General features: G+C 30.9%; 2 protein-coding genes across 2 annotated transcripts; both read right to left on the minus strand.

The window, feature by feature from the left end:
• Positions 1-1,092: 1,092 nt before the first annotated feature.
• LOC130892428 (probable metabolite transport protein CsbC) lies at positions 1,093-11,210 on the minus strand. Its single transcript, XM_057797851.1, has 3 exons — positions 11,192-11,210; positions 10,876-10,998; positions 1,093-3,156 (listed from the first exon to the last, which is right to left on the minus strand). Exons 2-3 carry the CDS (start codon positions 10,973-10,975, stop codon positions 1,835-1,837), a joined length of 1,422 nt encoding a protein of 473 aa, XP_057653834.1. The 5' UTR covers positions 10,976-10,998; positions 11,192-11,210; the 3' UTR covers positions 1,093-1,834.
• A 3,305-nt stretch (positions 11,211-14,515) lies between these two features.
• LOC130892592 (probable metabolite transport protein CsbC) lies at positions 14,516-17,873 on the minus strand. The gene is made up of 2 exons (XM_057798068.1): positions 17,716-17,873; positions 14,516-15,992 (listed from the first exon to the last, which is right to left on the minus strand). Exons 1-2 carry the CDS (start codon positions 17,804-17,806, stop codon positions 14,671-14,673), a joined length of 1,413 nt encoding a protein of 470 aa, XP_057654051.1. The 5' UTR covers positions 17,807-17,873; the 3' UTR covers positions 14,516-14,670.
• Between the last annotated feature and the right edge of the window lie 1,917 nt (positions 17,874-19,790).

A 19,790-nucleotide genomic window follows, 5' to 3' on the forward strand; every position in this document is an offset into this window, starting at 1 on the left:
GCCACGTATTGTATTTTCCAGATCAACAGTTAGTTTTTGTACTATACAGATAAAATCATAAACATTTGATCATTTATTTTAGTTTTAGTTTTTCCTTGATTTATGCACTAAATACTAATTGTATTCAAAATTTGAAGTTTCCTTGTCTGCTAGAAGTGCCTTAGAGTTTTATGATCAGTCAGTCAGGGAGAGATAAAATTAAAAACTTTGTCTAGTTATAATTCTTAAGCTGCTGGTTTATTTTGGATTAAATTTTAAATATACCGTGTTTATACAATGTTTACTTGGTTACTAGAAATACAGCCTTCTAGTTTACTCCACAACGAAGTTATAGGGAGTCAAAAAAGGGTTGATTTTCTTCGAGAAATGGATGGTACAGCTGTCCCACTTTAGTTTGCTCAACTTGGCAAGGGAACTACCATACCTCAAAATATCTATTTACAAAGATACATATATTATGAGATACTTTTAAATTTACTCAGACTTACAACTACATGTCTGTCTACATTTTTCACTTTAAAAGATTTTCTTCTTTCGTTGAGTAAAAATTTATACATAGAGAAACTACGTTCTATGTCAGTCGATGTAAATGGCGAACATTTTAATGCTGAGGGGATAATACAGATACAATATTTATTTCCGTTGTCCATTTACAAATAATTTTAATAAGGATAAATTAAAAGTAACGATCTCCCTGCCTGTTCGAAAACATTCCTTTTTATCGGAAAATGGTACCAGAATGATCATATCAAATTTATACAGCAAACTTATAACAAAAAAATGATACTGCTACCTCTCCACAGATTTTTATTAAAAAAGTGAACTATTGAAGCTTAAAATTTAAATAACTTAAGGTCAATATATTGACGAATCATGGTGAATTGGAACAGAAAAATAGAGGGAGAGCTTGAAAAAACAGCAGAAAAAGAAAAAAAATTGCCAGGCAAACATATTATCTATAGAAGAACTAATGAAATATCATTTTTATTTTTATTATTATTAAATATATATATATATATATATATGTATATATATATATATATATATATATATATATATATATATATATATATATATATATATATTGGCTAGACAACTTTTGGTTAACAAAAAAAACCATTGGAAAGTAGGCAGAGCACATTGAACTTTGGCTTTTACTATTATTATTATTTTCTATTATAATTAAGTGTTGAAATATTTAATTAACGTTTGCATTAAATAAACTATTTAGTATTTTTGTTCACCATTTTGATTTATGTGAAGATATCTTCCAACTAAACACTAAAACAAAAAAATTGAATCGATGAGGCTTTTACTCGATGAAAATCCATACATATAATAAGTTCAGTCTGTCCAAATATGTTTGAATTTGTTTCTTGTTACTTCTCGTTACTTGTTTCGCCTCGCCATTGCTTTATCAAACGTTAGTAAAATGAATACGTAGTTTTTAACAAGCACTTTATATTCTACGTCTAAAAGTTTAAAATCTGTATTGAAGTAATAAGATAATATCCAAAAGCTATTGAGCATATTGTGAGCTAAATAAATACACAAATTCGATTTAAATTAGGCGCGTAATAATTCAAACTCGGTGCCAATAACCGACGGGTTGTAATAGGCTAGAAGGTCCTTACTTTTAATGTACCCTTACTAGTATCAGTAAAAGGAGTGAAGCCTTTCAACGATGCATATAGTAACATCGGTTAGCATTAACACAACTTTATCGAAGGGGATATAATTGATAATGCTATAAAGGCGTTACAATCAATGTAATGAATCGGATGGAAGATTTTTATAAGCAATTTATTTATTTTTCAAATGATAATAAAACATTTCACATTCCATTTAACATATTTTGAATTTCTAAGAATGTTTTATTCTTAGTTTCGGGCATAGTAAGATATATACGAATATATCCAACCAAAGATACAATACCAAATAGCCAGAAACACCAGTGCAATCCATAAAAGTCTTTTATTATAGGAAAAATGAAACTCACAATAGCAGAATCCAAGACGGCTATAATTAAAACATATCCCACCCCCACTGCTCTTAAATGATCAGGGAAAATTTCACCAGTGAAAGCCAGAGGAACAACCCCTAATCCAATAGAATACACTATTATGTATATTATAATAAACAGAATCGGCAACCAACGAATATTGTCAAATAGTTGGCTACCTATGTGCACTTGATGAAAATAGACGCCCAAAACAAACAGTGAGAGCATACACATAAATATTGAAAACAACATTAATGGTCTTCTCCCTATTCTGTCAACAAGATAAAGAGATAATATGTAGGATAATATTTTTGTCACTCCAATTATTATAGCAACTTCATTCCCTTTTAAACCAATATTCGCATTATCGAAAATAACTCCCACGTAGGTTATAATAACCGATATACCAGAAAATTGTTCGAATGTGATAATTTCACTGCCAAGGAAGAACGATTTTCTTGAACAATTATCTCTAATGATACTTAAGAACGTCGGTTTTGTTGGAGTTGTTGCCGGTAGCAGTGTTCTCATATTTTCGTACTCCATATATGCTATATTTCCTCGCAACTTTTTTAATTCTTTCATAACTTCAAAGTTTCTTTGTTTTGATATAAGGTAACGAGGAGATTCGGATAATAATGGAGACAGAACCAGGTATAATATAAATGGTACACCACATATCAATGTAAAGTATCTTACACTGGTTACCGAACCAAGAATGTACCCAATTAGAATTCCAAAAGGTACTTGTATTGACAGTAAGCAACTCATTCTGCCTCTCGTAGCATCACATGATATTTCAGTAGTGTAAACTATAGCACTTATCATCGATCCACTTATACACACTTTATGTAATGACAAAAAAATTACAAGTGTATAGATATCCTCGGCAAATGATAATACAAGTAAGCTGAATATTGAAATTATACTAAGAAACTGCATTGTAGTTTTTCTACCAAATTTGTCCAATATCTTCGACCAAAATAAAAATGACAAACCACCGGCACAAACCGGAATGGATACTAACATTGACAATTGTAGCGTTGTAACAGGTGTTTCTAAAGGATTAATCTGTGTGTCGTTCGACTGTAGCACTGGAATAACAGGTAGAAACCACGTAGCACTCATTCCACATGCAGTAATTAAAAGATGAGCTGAAACATAAAACATTAACTTAATACATTTCACTCTCAAAGCTTTTTTGTAATAAATGAAAAAATGGTCACATTCGAAAAAGGGAGAATTATTCTATTGAGAAATGATACATCACAATATTGTATGAAAGTGTCCTCAGTTTCAACAATTGAGTCCAAATAACTGATTCAATTTAAATAATAGTGCGTAGTATCAAAAGTAATTTCTTCATAACTTAAAGGTTGTAGAAGAATGTATGAATTTTCTGGAGTTAACAAAAGTTAAGTACAATTTTCTTTTTATCGGAAATTACATTCTCATGAATTGGCAGTAAAGGCAGTACACGTCGGGCGTAAAACCCGTAAGTCCGACTGTCGTCGAACGCACTACTCATTTGAGCCAACTATTTTTGAACACCAGCAAATTGTAATTTTATAAGTCCCTATCTCGGACACAATACCCAAATATAGTTGCCTACGCCCAGAAAATAATGGCTACGTTTGGTACAAGCTGTTTTTGCGAACAAACGTTTTCAATAATGGAAAAACAGTTCCACATGTCAAATTTTATGGCAATATTTTTATTTTAGTAAATAATGTAATGCCTCAACTTGGCCCGCCATATATTTCGTTAGCAAAAATGGGCACGCGAAGAAAAAAGTTTCCCCATACATGGTCTAGATGAATCTTCTCTAACTTAATTTTTCTGTTTTTTCTCTTAAAAACACAAATTTATGTGAATGTGAAAAATTACAAAGTGGGAGCTCTACATCAGATTCACTACTAAAGATTCTATCTTAACTTTTCCTTAATTCTGACTTCAACTTCTTCTTCTTACAATACATCTTCATACTTATAGATAAAAATTGCTAAACTTGCGCAATCAGTCTCTTCTACAATAAATATAATCTTATTGACTAAAACATTGTTACAAATAAGAAATGCGTTCTAAATAAATTCAATTGCGCTCTGAATAAATATTACTAATTACGTATCAAATGAATATAATTAGACTATTACAATATAATTTGCATCTTCACAAATCCACATACGACAATTTTTTTCGACAAAACCATTAAGTTGAAATTGTAATCAATCGCTTGTAATAATTTTTATGTTCGCGACAGCGAATTGACTTTACTGGACATTTGACAGGATTATTAATATATTGAGGTTCATCATTCATATTGTAGTTACCCGTTGATGCAATTTATCCTGTGCTTATCCTTAAACCTTATGAATAAATCAAACATTCAGCTCCTTTTATATTCATACTTCTTCACGTGCCGTGATCTTCATCGGTCGCTGGCTCTCATGTTGAAAATCGTTACTTTATTTACTGCAGCAATGGATAGATGAATGATTTCCTGAATCCTTAACGAAAATATTTCAACCACGATGTTGTTTATTGACTTGCTTGCTTCTCCTATCCACTATTTACTTTACAGGGCTGCTCATCACATGGCCAGTATTCTAATTTGCATCGCTTTATAGTTTTGTTGATGCGCTCGGTGTATGTAACTCAACACATCTCAAACGCTTCCAAACGTTCTAGCAGATAGCTACTTAAGCACATCTTTTGAAAACAGTAAAATAATGGAAATTATCCCAATTAAGACAAAAGAATGAAATCTACTTTTTCCTTTAATTGGACCATGTTCTCTTCAATTCTGAATATTAAGCATCCTCCTGAGCTCTTCTTGAAAAGCTAAGCTCATCTTTTTAATGGTCTGCCTAGTGATCTCGGTATTTTCAATTTCTAGTCTCTGGCCATTTTTCCAATCTGTTTTCTGGAATTTTTTCACCATATATCTTATCTGTCCACATTTTATAACCACCACATCCTAGTTTCCTAGTTCTTTCATAATATCTTGACTTCTCATTCCATTTATAAAGCTTCCTCAATTGTTCCTAGCGTTTCAATATCAGTCGTCCTCATTATGTTGCTGATGTTTTGGCTCTTGTTTTCATTGCATACTTGAGAATAAGTCTTAAGCATGTTTTGTAGATTTTGTGTTTCTGTTACAAAATTTGTCTTTTCCTTACTTCGCAAGCTTACTAATCAACACAACTGGTTGTGTTGTGTCTCTACGTGTACCGATGTTTGTACTCTTACATCCAGGATTTGTTAAGAGTCCACTTTTCTATTGCTGATTATATAATCGATTCGTAACCTCTTGTATTTCTGAATGTAGGTATGTATTGCTTATTCTTAGCTCGTGTGTGATTAACATATTGCCATTTTCAATTTCATATCTCCTCAACATAGTGTGAAAGATGGTCATTTCCTATACATGAACTGAAGTGCTTCATTATAAAGACTTTTCCATTGTTATGTCCATATACACTCACAAGGAGATACATATATTTGTGAAACCAATTGTAAGTGTATATGTTTGGTTCAACAAGGAAAAAAGAACATAAATGGAGAGATCAAAGAACAACAAATGAACGACTTACTGTTCTCTAAAATTAGTAAAAATTACTAAAAAACTGAAATACACAAAATAAGTAGAGGTTTCTATGAAAAATATGGATGGTAAATGAGCCAGAGATAAATAGAAAACAAAACGCATTTGTAAGCACATATCAGCTCCGTGTTCACACCAAATGAGAGATAAGACGCTGACGGAGATAAACGGACTTAAGACACGCTGAAAGATCCATTTCAGACGAGACCTAACAAATATATAACGTTCCTAAAAATCAAACAAACTATTAATGTTAAAAGGCTTCAAGCTATGAATCAATAACTGTTCAAATACTTAGAAACATGCCTGATGGAGGCATCAAGTTTTTGTTATAAATTCTCTTCTTGCCGTCCAATAAGCCTCCTACCCTTAATATCACCAATTTTTGAGAGGATCTTACATAAATAGATATAACTTTTTAGAGGCAATCATTTGAGTTTAACTTCTGAAAACAATATTACCATAGAACAAATGCATCGAGTAGTGAAAATGCAAGAGCCCCCCTCGAAAGCAGGAGACATACATACATTCTTCTTCAGTTTTACCTTCCGGAAAGATTTTCCATAGTCAAATATTGCGAATCTGAAAAGCCCTTTATTCCCCATACTCTTTGACGCGCCCTAGGGCAGTAACATACGCAACGATGCAGTCCAAATCTATCCAATAACAGCATTGCAAATAGTACATAACTAATTAACCTATATTCAAATAATCACCTAAATTGGGGCGAACTAATAATTCATTAGACTTGACACACAAGAAGATGTATTGGTTTTTGATTCTCATCTGAAAATTCAGCTTATAGAATGAGCTTCTCATATACAAAAGCGTACTGAGATCAACCGAAGACATATACGATCTTCAAGTGCCTACTGTAAAAGAGACCATCACCTTTATCAGTACAGTGTACCTAGATAAACTGTAGTTATACCCAAACTAACTAGCCAAAAATTTATTCTGCAAGGAACAGAAGCCGACCCATTTGATTTCCTCAGATTAAGATTTAATCAACTCCGCAGGGTAATTTTTGAAAAAAACATTCCATTGCGTGCTCCAACGGTGTTATTGTTTTGTTGATAATGTTGCCTATTATTTTATGTGAATTAGATTATAGCAACATAGGAGATTATGAAAAGAGTAACATAATCATATTGACTATTTTTAAAATGAAATTAAGTTAATCGTTGAAAACTCTTTTAAAGACAATGATATCTGAATCTCTCCAGTGATTGTAGAATTAAGTTAAGAGTATTGAGCGTACAAATTCAAAGTATTTAAGAAAAGAATAATTAAAGTTAAACTGTGATATATAAAATTAGGGTACTATAAAAATAGGCACAAAACATCAATAATAGCTAAGGTTTGACGAGTTTACCAGTATCAAACTTTTTTCTTTGTAAGGTTTTATCAATTATTGTAGATAAGAGTAGTTAATTAGTCACAGTAAAGAACACTCGGAGGGGATATTTCTTTAAATACATTTAAAAAGAACAGGATCGTATTTAAAATAAAGTCTATTATGTTTTCTTAGTTTTTACAATAGTTACATTTATCATTGATAGCTTTTTTGTTTCTATATATATATATGAACCATTTCTAAAAACTCTCTTTTTCGTGTTTTTGAATATGTTTCGCGAATTTTTTAATCTTTATATTCGAATGTATATTCCATTAATATACCATTCCATGGTTTGTCAATGCAGTTATAGTTTTTTAATCGTATTAATGACTTTTTAGTCTAATTTCTAAATACTGAGATGTCGGCCCTATATAGACAGCGTCCCAATCATTACAAGATACTTGATATATAATTTTATTACTTTTATTATTGGGTGTTTAAGATTTTAGCTTAGTTTAGTTTACTAGTATCATATTTATATCTATATAATAGAAGTGGAGCTGGGATAATCAAGAGAAAATTTAAAAGAAATGAAAGACACTGCTTCAACCAAAAGCTTATAGGTTATAATGTCAAGAAATTGAGAAGAAACCAGGGTGTGAAAATAGGTAATAATAAGTTAGGACAGAGAATGAAAGAACTGGATGAAAACGAGAATAAAACATATTATGAAGTTGAAGAAAAAATATTGAATTACCAGGAGTCATCGAAAAAATAACATGAAATCATAGTTGTAACTAAAAATTAGAGAAAGGATCAAGTAAAGTTCGACAATGGACACGACACATCATTTTATATAACAAAGTGGAACATGCAGACAGGACCCTGCAATAGAATAAGCTGCATCTTATATCACAAAAACATAAAATGTATTAATCAATGAAAGAATATTCGGAATGTAGTAGAAATGGAGAGAAGAATTAATACATTATCAATATTATATGCTCCAACTAAGGACGAGATAAACATGAGAATAATAGATAATAAAAATAATAGTGTAATGTATAATCTAATAATGACTATCGGCACGAACATAATCAAGTGAGTTACATAATTTACCAGAAAATTTCAGACTCTACTACGATAGATCCATTATAAACGATAGTCAGGTGACGAATATCAGACCTGATCGTGGTGGTTGATAGAAGAGTCAATTCATTCGATCTCTTTGACATAGCAACACCAAACACTCACAACGTTCCCATTACACACCAGGAGAAACTGGCCAAATACGTGGATTTCGCAAATGAGATTAAACAGATGTGGCACAGCGAAGATATGGAAATCGTTCCAGTTATTATGTCAGCAATCGGCGTCATGCCTAAGACATTGTATCGACAAACTGAGCCTAATCCTTTTTATACGTATTATACAGTAGAGGTACTAAATCTTTCGCTTATTAGTAATTAATAATGAAAACAAAGCCCCCAGAACAAAGAAAAAACAAAATAGCATTAAATATATAAAAAAGATTTTGTGGAGATTCTGAAGTTAGCTACAGGAAATATGTGATGAATACCAACCTAGAAGCTGAAGCATTTGGAGTATTATTTCCTTCATATAGGAAAGGAGATAGATAATAAAGACCGATCAATATTTAAGGAAACACAACCATACAAATCATACAACGCTTTTCGTAAGGGTATGTAGATGTGCAAAATTATATCTTTACTGGAAAGATGTTGCTTTTTTATACCTAAAAAAAAACATTTGACATCTCCAGACTTTAAAGAAGAAAACTGTGAACCATATTTCAATCGAGGCTATGAAAATGATGTGCTAAAATACAGGTGATTATATAAAAATAGAAAAACTGGAATTACTGTACAATTGGCTTAAGGCAATTGGAAACTTAAGTCCTACACTATTCAATGTGATAATGGACGATATAATAATAAAGTAAAAGATAGATATATATAGATATAAAAGGTAATAAAAATATGTAAAAAGTTGAATGAGAGAAGAGGAAGCCGATGCTACTATCGATTGAATTGTTAAACGATGCTTTTGACACAGGAATCAAATATAAACGTTAGAATATATGGTCGAACAAAAGTGATTGTATAATATCCGGAACGATTCGACCAAGGATCAATGAGTAGGTAACAAAAAAGATAACAAACACAATCCAAAAGAGCATTGGTGTAGTCACTGCACATTATTCAGTTAGCACATGACTTCGGAAATGAGAATTCACAATAAACGACTATTGCAAAGAATGTAATGAAGTAGAGTCGCTTGAAAGAAATAGCAGAATTAAAAATACACAAAATAAAAATCCACGAACTGAGTTGGAAATGGTTAAGAATGAGCTATTAGAAAGAAATAATTGTAGGGTAGTTTGAAAGTTAACTAAGTATTGAAAACCGCAAGAAAACAAATTCGAAATTATTGTATAAGAATACAGCTACTTATTAAGCTTTTAGAAAGAAATAAGCTCAGATGGAATGGCATTTTAATACTAATGAAAAATAATTAACAAGAAAGAATGGTGTGATTAATAGTTGTTTATGCAACAAGTGGAAAAAGTAAGTGTTTATTGCACGCGACATGAATTTGTCTTACTGGGACGAGTTTGACAACATGTAGAGTGCAATAACCACTTTTTGCAAAAGTTGCATACGATATTTAATAATTAATTAATACAATCGGTTACATTGAGAAAGTTGGGAATTAGTAATTAGATATAATTTAAATCAAACATTATTTATACCATTAATATCAAAAGTAAATGTACAATTTTTGAAATTTCTAGTATTATTATTTATTATTGAATTATTGGAACTTAATTTCTTGTATTTACAGTATATATCGATCAAATTTAATCCTTCTCCAACCTCACCTCTAATGACAAAATTTCTTTACTTGTCAGTTGTTGAACGTGGCACTTTTACAATTAATATTGAACCTACTTCTACGTCTTCTATACTCAATTTTTGAAGCTTATCTCTACGACATGCCCCTGCGATGCCAAATATTGCAACGACGTATAACAAATAATTTTAAAATGTCTTACAAAAGCTGAACCATAATTACTGACTCACTTTTTCATCAAATACTGGGAAATCGGAGCTTTAGAAATTGATAAATGTGTCCCCTATTAAATACTTTTGACTTTTTGGACCAAAAGTACTGCTTCATAAATGCCATTAGAACGCGGCTCATACAAAACAGTAACTAGTGCGAAATATATCACTTTACAAACTCAATATACTATTATTGTACTAGTGCAATACCTCAAAATGACAAAAAGCTATTTCATATAAGATAAAAAGTGATTTGCTAGAGAGCGACCAATGTTTAAATGGAATATCATATCATATATATTCACTATTGACATTAATACTTACGTTGATAGGCATTTCGTTCTTTGGTTTATAATATTTCCTTATGAGAGTCATGGTTGTTTAACATACATTCTATTTACCCAACAAAATTAAGTTAAAGATATCCACATTATGCAAACTTAAGTAAACATTATGAGAGAATAAAATCAGCATTACTATTAAAATGTGCACATTCTTGGATTCGTATTATTCATTGTTTTTTGAAGATATTTTAGGTGGATATTGAAAGAGATTTCTTCTAAAGATTTGGAGAAAGTTCTTAGCCACAGATAACAATCAGTTAATAGAAAAGATACAAGAAATACACTTCCTAAGGTAGTTTAATACAATGTAATAAGGGAGTTAAACTGCTACAAATTGGTGTTTTTAAAAGCCTCGGTTTGGTTCATAATTAATATGGATTTTTCTAAGAATTCAACTAATATAGTAAAAAATCACATTTTACAATATTGTCTAATAATTTTGTTCTGATATTTTTTATTTTATAATATGTTAATGTTTACTAATACTCTGAAAAATTTACCTGAAAATGCGCAAAAATACATATACCAATGAAAACGATCCTTAAAATTCTCACAACTATGCAACGGAATGTTTTCAACTTCAAAAGCTTGTACCTCCATTAATACAACACCTAATATGTCAACTGAAAATTAAAGATCAACAGATACTAAAAAGAAGCAAAACTAATGTTTCATATATAAAGAATATAATAATATAAACAGCTTAATAGACCAATTAGTAGACTGGCCTAGTAGACCGAATAACTAAGTTGTTTTTGGCTGTTATACGAAAAAGCACATTATATTTGAATAACATGATAAGCAGAGTAGAAATACCATAGATTAAAGAACTGATACGCCCTTGCAGTTCAAAACGTTAATAGGTATTTGGTAAACATATTAGCTGAATTCCGAACAAGTTTAGGTACTAGTAGTATTTGAACTTTCGAAATGTCATTAGAGCTCCGTTTTGAATTGTTAGTAACAGTTTCGTGTATGCTAATCATTCAGTTTTTACAAGAAATACAAATGTATGCACAATTAACAATATAATATTATATTAAAGTCAGACTAATTCGTACAATTTTGGTTTGATCAATACATAAAGAATATTGGTGACTTTGCTGAATTAGAAAAATCAGTAGGTCTAACGTAAAAAGATTCAATATTTTCTTTGTTCCTTTGCTTTGCGTCACTTATTTTTTAGCTTATAATAGAGCTATATTAGAAGAATTGTAACGCCTATATAGATGGAGGTTATCCAGAAATAATTATGGCTGTGATTCCATTTGTCTGCCGCTATTGGTTCGATTGGATTGGAGGTCCTCTAGGGCTATTCTAAACTCTACTTATCTTCAAAAGTGTGAATTGTGAGGAGTTTTGTTTGTTGTTTAGTTTAATCTATGGCAATGTTAATGTCTCGCCTTGGATAGTGGATTCGGAATTGATAAGCTTCTATTCTGTTGTCTGATATCTCAGTTTGATGGAAGTTCGATCAGGTATACTCCTTCCAGAACCATTGGTTTCATTGTGGAACATTTAGAAGATATTTTTTGTAGGTACGAGGAATATTGCCACTTAATTTTTCCATTTTTGTTAGCAATGATTTTAGTTACACTAATATTGTATGGTTTTCCTACATGGAATTTTGGAGTGTTAGAAACTTTCTTCGCTTGCTACAGGGTACGATTCTGAAGGTAATAATTATGGTAGAATATTGTGTAGGTATTTGAAGTAGAGTCTTGATCATATAGTAAGTCTACGCTTATTATATCATAATAATTCAGGATGTCATCTTCTTTTATTTAAAAAAATCGATCCTCACTGTGATGTTTTAGAACTTTTGTTACTAACCATTTTAATTCTTCGAAATACTTTATATCAATCCTAAACAACTTTTGTGAAGGATATTTATTGTGTAATTGCTTCCACCAGATCGTTCAGAAGTTGAAGGATAATTTGGAGGGTTGGATTTAATTCGACCAGTATATTCAAATCGAATAGAAAATTATTCGGATATGCGATGATTTGATTGATTTCTTCGAAAATAGTTTCCAGGTTGTGTGTAAAAAAAATAATGGTTTCATTAAACTTTTTCAAAATTCTTTAATTTAGGCTTATGTTATGATTTACGTTTTTCATAATGTTTTCTTGATTTGTTTGAAGTATTTGTATAGTCGTATTGTAGATTTCGGTGTCTTCCTGGTTAAGTCGTTAAGAATTCCTAGTTGTTTTTATGAAGTTGGATAGATGGATAGTATCTTCTGACTTTAGTTAAAATCAAAATCAAAAAATTTTTTTGAGTTGTTCAAATAAGGATAGCTGATTCCGTTTTCTATGGCCTTCGTCACTGCTTGGTGTATGTTATCGATAGTTTTAATTACTTCTATTATCGTCGTGATTATTAGAACGTATCATTGATTGTCCTGGGTTGAAGGTAAGTAATCCTTGATTTTTTTTTCGGATCTCTTATTTTAATTTTTAGTGTATGCATAGTATTTTTTTATGTACAATTCGAAATCATGGCAATAGTTAATATCTTTTCAAAGTTTTGTAACATGACATTTAGCTTGTTACGTTTTTTCTTCAAATATTTTGAATATACCTTTGCTCACGTATTGTGGTATTGGTAGTCACTTCTATTTTAATTTTAACATCCGAGTTTTTGAAGAAATTTATTTCTCATAGACCTTCCACAATCAATTGTACGGGTCTTTTAAGACGAGCCAAATTCAACAACATCACCGGCCATATCATCACCGTTCCATTAAAGCAACGTAGAAAGGTTAATTCTGAATGGTACACCAGTATTTGTTTGCCAGAAGAGATCGAAAAAATCTGGGTACGAACCATTCTCCAACACTACAAAGCGAGCTCCCACACAAAAGCTCAAATAAAAATAAATTGTGAGTTTCACGGTTTTCTACACTGTAAGCAGTGGTTGATGCGTTTGAATTACATATTTTGGAGGTACCTCGGTCGAAATAAAAAAATACTTCGGCAATTAGTTCTAACGTATGGAAACTTTGATCCAATTATAAATATTTGGTTTTATTTGTATATCTCAAAATTCAAAAGATACCCTCGTACCAACCATGAACTGAACAGTTCATCACTATCCACAATGTTTTCTATTACACCAGAATCTAGAATAAATTATATTTAATTTTTGCTGCACTCTGCCTTCAATTCATCTCATCCTGCCATGTCGCGAAACAATTTTCTTCTGGCAGAGAATTTAGACGCACATTATATATCGTTTGAATGGATTGTTATCTACGCTAATTTTTTACCCTTTTATATAAATAGCAAATCCTTTTTATATGATTTCCCTTCACAATGATCACACTTTATATTAGAAAACTTGTATTTAAGTTCCTCTTATAATTTGGGAAAATTTTCTTTTTCCAAGTGAGCTACTTACCATTCTTTCTTTTTTTCTGGATTATATAATCCTTTTCAAGTGTAAAGGACCTTTTACGAAATCGATTTTCTTCCAAGAACTGTGATTGAACACCATATAAGGAGGGCAATGTTAATAATACGTGGGATACTTAATCCATTTTCTCTAAGATTGCTCTCATCAAAATGTAAGGATGATTTATTAAATTTCCATCATCTTGCAGCTTCAGGCTCAATAATATGGGTTTTGCGATATTATCATCTTCAACAAAACTCAGAAATGTATCATTCAAGTATTCTAAAATATTGTGTCTTATAGGAGTGTTTTCTCTTATTCCATTCGGTTGATAGTTTTTAGATAACGTTTACTTATCCAACTCGGTCAGTAGTGCTCTGATACGAAATGTACAGACACTGTACTTCTCGACGTGGTAATATTAGTTTCAGAATTTTTATAGTCCATTTTGTTTTGCTGGGAGTTTCACATCACAGATAATTTAATTTTTGTCTATCTTGGTTAAGTACTTAACTATCTTTATAAGTTAACATAGACTGAGCCCGTAATCTATTGGAATTTTGTTTGATGTTGGTTATAAAATTGGGCTTCATACTAGTTATTGAGTTTTTCATATATTACAATTATCTAAACTTGAAAAATTGATATTTCTCAGGTCACAATTTGGGAGAAAGGTACTGTACGCGCCTATATCCGAATTGACCAATAAACTTGAAAGGAACGTTGAAAAATTGTTTAAACCATTATATTATAAATCTTTATTTATGATATTCGAGCAATCGAAGAACAAATAATATCCGTTGATTTATTAAAAGTACTATAAAGACGTTACAAACAATTTATATAAATAAAACAATTTTTCTGTTTCATTTACCAATTTATCTTATAATAAGACATTTCAAATTCTTTTTAACATATTTTGTATTTCTAAGAATGTTTTATTCTTAGTTTCGGGCATAGTAAGATATATACGAATAAATCCAGCCAAAGATGCAATACAAAATAGCCAGAAACACCAGTGCAATCCATAAAAGTCTTTTATTATGGGAAAAATGAAACTCACAATAGCAGAAACCAAGACGGTTATAATTAAAACATATCCCACCCCCACTGCTCTTAAATGATCAGGGAAAATTTCACCTGTGAAGGCCATAGGAACAACTCCTAATCCAACTGAATAAACTATTATGTATATTATAATAAACAGAATCGGCAACCAACGAATATTGTCAAATAGTTGGCTACCTATGTGCACTTGATGAAAATATACGCCCAAAATAAACAGCGAGAACATACACATAAATATTGAAAATAACATTAATGGTCTTCTCCCTATTCTATCTACAAGATAAAGAGATAATATGTACGATAATATTTTTGTCACTCCAATTATTATAGCAACTTCATTCCCTTTTAAACCAATATTCGCATTATCGAAAATAACTCCCACGTAGGTTATAATAACCGATATACCAGAAAATTGTTCGAATGTGATAATTTCACTGCCAAGGAAGAACGATTTTCTTGAACAATTATCTCTAATGATACTTAAGAACGTCGGTTTTGTTGGAGTTGTTGCCGGTAGCAGTGTTCTCATATTTTCGTACTCCATATATGCTATATTTCCTCGCAACTTTTTTAATACTTTCATAACTTCAAAGTTTTTTTGTTTTGATATAAGATAACGAGGAGATTCGGATAATAGTGGAGACAGAACCAGGTATAATATAAATGGTACACCGCATATCAATGTAAAGTATCTAACACTGGTTACCGAACCAAGAATGTACCCAATTAGAATTCCAAAAGGTACTTGTATTGACATTAAGCAACCCATTCTGCCTCTCGTAGCATCACATGATATTTCAGTAGTGTAAACTAGAACACTTATCATTGATCCACTCATACATATTCTATGAAGTGACAAAAAAATGATAAGTGTATAGATGTTTTTGGCAAACGATATTACAAATAAGCTGATTAACGCAACTATACTAAGCAAGTCCATTGTAGTTTTTCTACCAAATTTGTCCATTATCTTCGACCAAAATACAAATGATACAGCTCCAGCAGCAATTGGAATTGATACTAACATAGACAATTGTAGAGTGGTTACAGGTGTTTCTAAAGGATTAATATGTGTGTCGTTCGACTGTAGTACAGGAATAACAGGTAAAAACCATGTTGTACTCATTCCACAAGCTGTTATCAGGAGATGAGCTGAAACATGAAACGTTAAGTCAACAGATTTCACTAACACCAAAGATGTTTGACTACTTATGTTATCATTACTCTATTTAGGGAAAAGATAGGGTTAAATGATTTAAAAAATCAATTTTCTGATCCCCCAAATTGTTAGTGAAACTATTAAAAAACATGTTCAAAATTATAGGTAAAAATTCCAACGTTCTTTTGTCATTAGCCATTAAAGGGAGAAGCTCTACATCAGTACCCGAGCGCGGCATAGATATTACCGAGCGATCTCTCACATAATCATTCACTCACTACCTGGTATGTATAGAGTCTCCCTAATTTCAATAAATATCAATCCATGTTTTTTCACTATAGACACCTTAGGTAGAAATTTTTGAACGCATTGTAACTTGGTATATTTTGAACACGAAGTTTTTGATAGGTAGGATATTTTTTGAAATGCTTCTTTCTCAAGAGCTTTCGTAAACTTATTTTTTCATATTATTGCGTTCAATATGAACCTAAAATCGAAATATCATCATTATAGGAAATATTTTCGTTTCAAAACAAGTTTTGAAAAATATCAAGAATGCACTTTTCATTTGTGCCCAATAAATAACTCAATTTGAAATCTTTTGATAACATTTCTTTGCATACAGAATAGAAACATAACATCCGGTCTTGTTTGGTTTCAAATGGAAATATCTGCTTCCAGAATGTACACAAAATAAGGGTTTGGATAATACCTTCGGTGTTTAACGCGTGTAGCGAAAGTTACAGCGCCTCTAAAAAAGAAGATTGGGTAGAATGTTTGGAATGCAAAATGTGGGCCTATGTCAAATTTGGAAACTGGAAACGGTTACTCATACATTTGCACTAATTGCAATTTTGATGAAAACTAATTTCATATTATGTATGTGTAAATATATATTTTTTAATGATATGTGATATGATATGATATTTAAACTGTGAGAATCCAAAGTTTGCTGAAGGTTTATTCCAGTAATTATAAGTTTAAATGATTTACTACAAGTTCTTATTTGTAGACGAAGTATCTGTGTTTTTATGTAAGGTTTAAAAAAATTTTTGTCAAATTTATATTATTTTTAAAATTCATAATTAAAAAAACTGTTTCTAGTGATCTCTTTTGTTTATAACGTTTTCAAATAATGAGAAAATATTATTAATCATTGACGATATTGTCTATTAATTTGACACAACATCGTGCCCCGAAGGTGTAACAACTAGACTCAAACCGGGGGTAAGTTGTTACAATTTTCTCAACTTCTCAACCATATTGTAATTGATGAAAGGACATAATAACGATATAAGTAAATCAAATGTATAAATTGGTAGCTTTTATCATTTTTACAATAATCTAAAAATTGTAACAACGTGCCCCCCGCTCTCTTATATTTAAAAAAAAACATGTAAAGAGCAAGAGAGTTTTTTGAGATAAAATTTTAATGATTAACAAATGATACAAAATAGAAAACGAAACTGGACAGCATTACAAACAGATTTCCTTAGAAAAATATTGAATTCCTTCAAATTATTTTTAAAACCTCGTTTTTTATCTTAAAAATTATGGTTTCCTCTTAAAATTTATTTAATAAAGCAAAAGAATTCAATTTTACAACATTTGTCTACAACTAATTCCTAATAATATGCTTTACATTCAAGTCATAGATTTGAAGCACATATTATGTCAATGTTTTGGCTAATTTGCCTAATACTCTGAAAACATTACCTGAAAATACGCAAAAATACATATACCAAGGAAAACGATTTTTAATTTTCTCAAAATTATGGAACGGAATGTTTTCTACTTCTACCTCCATTACTAGAGCGATTACTATGTTAACTTTTGAAAATCAAACAACAACCGATAGTGAAAACAAACAAAACAAAAGCTCATTATGTTCCATATATCAAGAAATACATAAATATGTATTGCTTTTGAAGAAACTGATAAGTTAAAATAACTTAATAGACCAATTAGTAGACCAGCCTAGTAAATCGAACAAAAAGTTGGTTCGTGCAGTTATATAAAAAGTATATATTGGAATCGTGTGAGAAGGGAAGTAAGAAGATATAGGAATAGTCCCAGTAGCAGCCAATTTTCCGGTGGAAATTTGATGATCAAGGTCGATATTCTTAAAAATTGGTATGAAGGTAGTATTTATAACCTTCTTCAATATCTAAGTACCGAAGAGTGCTTTTGCACTGGGGGTGAAAGACACCACTTCTTGAATATGAAAATTTATTTCATCAAAATAATCTCTTAGCTCGATAGTCTGACTAATTCTAGGCAACTTTTATTCTACAAAGCTTTTTTCTAAAGTTGGTACTATTATAGTTATTAACGGTTGAACATTTTTCATTGAAAAAACTCATTTTTTTGCAGTTTTTCATGATTAAATTAATTTTCATTTTATCACAAAAATGTAGTTAATAGAAAAAAAAAGATTCGATTTTTAAGGACTTTAAGTGAGTTATTGCTCGTTAAAGGATGGTTATTTTTGTGGAACCCGAAATTGAAAACCTTTAACCTCAAATAACTTAAAATTAAGAGATCTTTTTCAAAGCGCATTAATTGGAGCAGATTCAAAAGTCTATTACATAAGAGTTGACTGATTTATAATAAAAATAAGGTTTCTTTTTTTTTCTTTTTTGAAAAAATGTAATAATTATACCCTAGCCATTACCACCCTAATTGGAATTAATCGTAATCCACTTGCAATTTACTTTATTTATGTATTATTTATATGATCCACGTGCTTTGACTGGTTTTGAATGCTTATTTTATAAAAAATAATTGATTACATTGAACACTGAAAAAAGGATGAATTTCTCTTAAATAAATTGGATAAAATCCTGAACCAACTTGTAATCATGCGTATTACAGTAATCGTGAAATGGTGATTAGCCCAATAGGACTGAAAGTAAATGAAAATTTAAATCGAGAATTTTCATTTTTCACCAGAATCATTCTACCTATCAAGAGGCACAGTAATACATTCCTTTTTAAAACAGTACCATCAAATTAAAGTTATAATTTTGAGCTTGGTGACTCTATAGTTAAAGAATCATTTTATCTGCTTTACCTACCACACTTTTTATTTTATTGTAATCTTAAAATCATACATGTTCAATGTTTTTTTCAGAACAAACTTTTTCGTCCTCGTGCTGATTTAAAAAGAGGTTTGACATTATTGTGCGACCTTCGGCGGAAACAAACATTGATAATCCCGTAGCTTTTCAGATTTTACTAAGCTATGGAGGTGTACCTGGTTAATTTCTTCCGAGTATTCTCAAAAGTGTCAGTTTCTTTGTTACAATTGGTACGCTGGTAAGACCAATGTAAGTTTCTATTTCTATCAGCAGCTGCACTGCGATCGCAGTTCCCAGCATGTTCGCCAGTTATTCCGACTCATAGTTCTAGACATCGCAGGTGTAGAAAATGATCGATAAATTGACGTGTCAGTGGTCCACATTTGGTCGTATATTGCTAAAGACGGATATGTTGATCAAAGGCTTGAGTATGTGAAAAGGGTCATTGGAAAATTGTAATGCTAATGTTTGAGATAATTGTGTTGGAAAAACCGAAAAAATAATTGAAGACTAGTTTACTCGAGAAGGAAATTTGTTGAATACAGATATTGAACCAGTGATAAAGAATAGGGAAACAGCTCAGATTCCGAATCGGATGGATCCCAAAGATTTTCTGGTGCAATTCCACAGTGTTAGTCAAATATGCTATCAACTTTACATGAGTGTGAATTTACTAACGCTACTAATATAAATCAGTTTATAAAGTGTATT

This window comes from Diorhabda carinulata, chromosome 4, assembly GCF_026250575.1.
Source record: "Diorhabda carinulata isolate Delta chromosome 4, icDioCari1.1, whole genome shotgun sequence".
Classification (NCBI taxonomy): Eukaryota; Metazoa; Arthropoda; class Insecta; order Coleoptera; family Chrysomelidae; genus Diorhabda; species Diorhabda carinulata.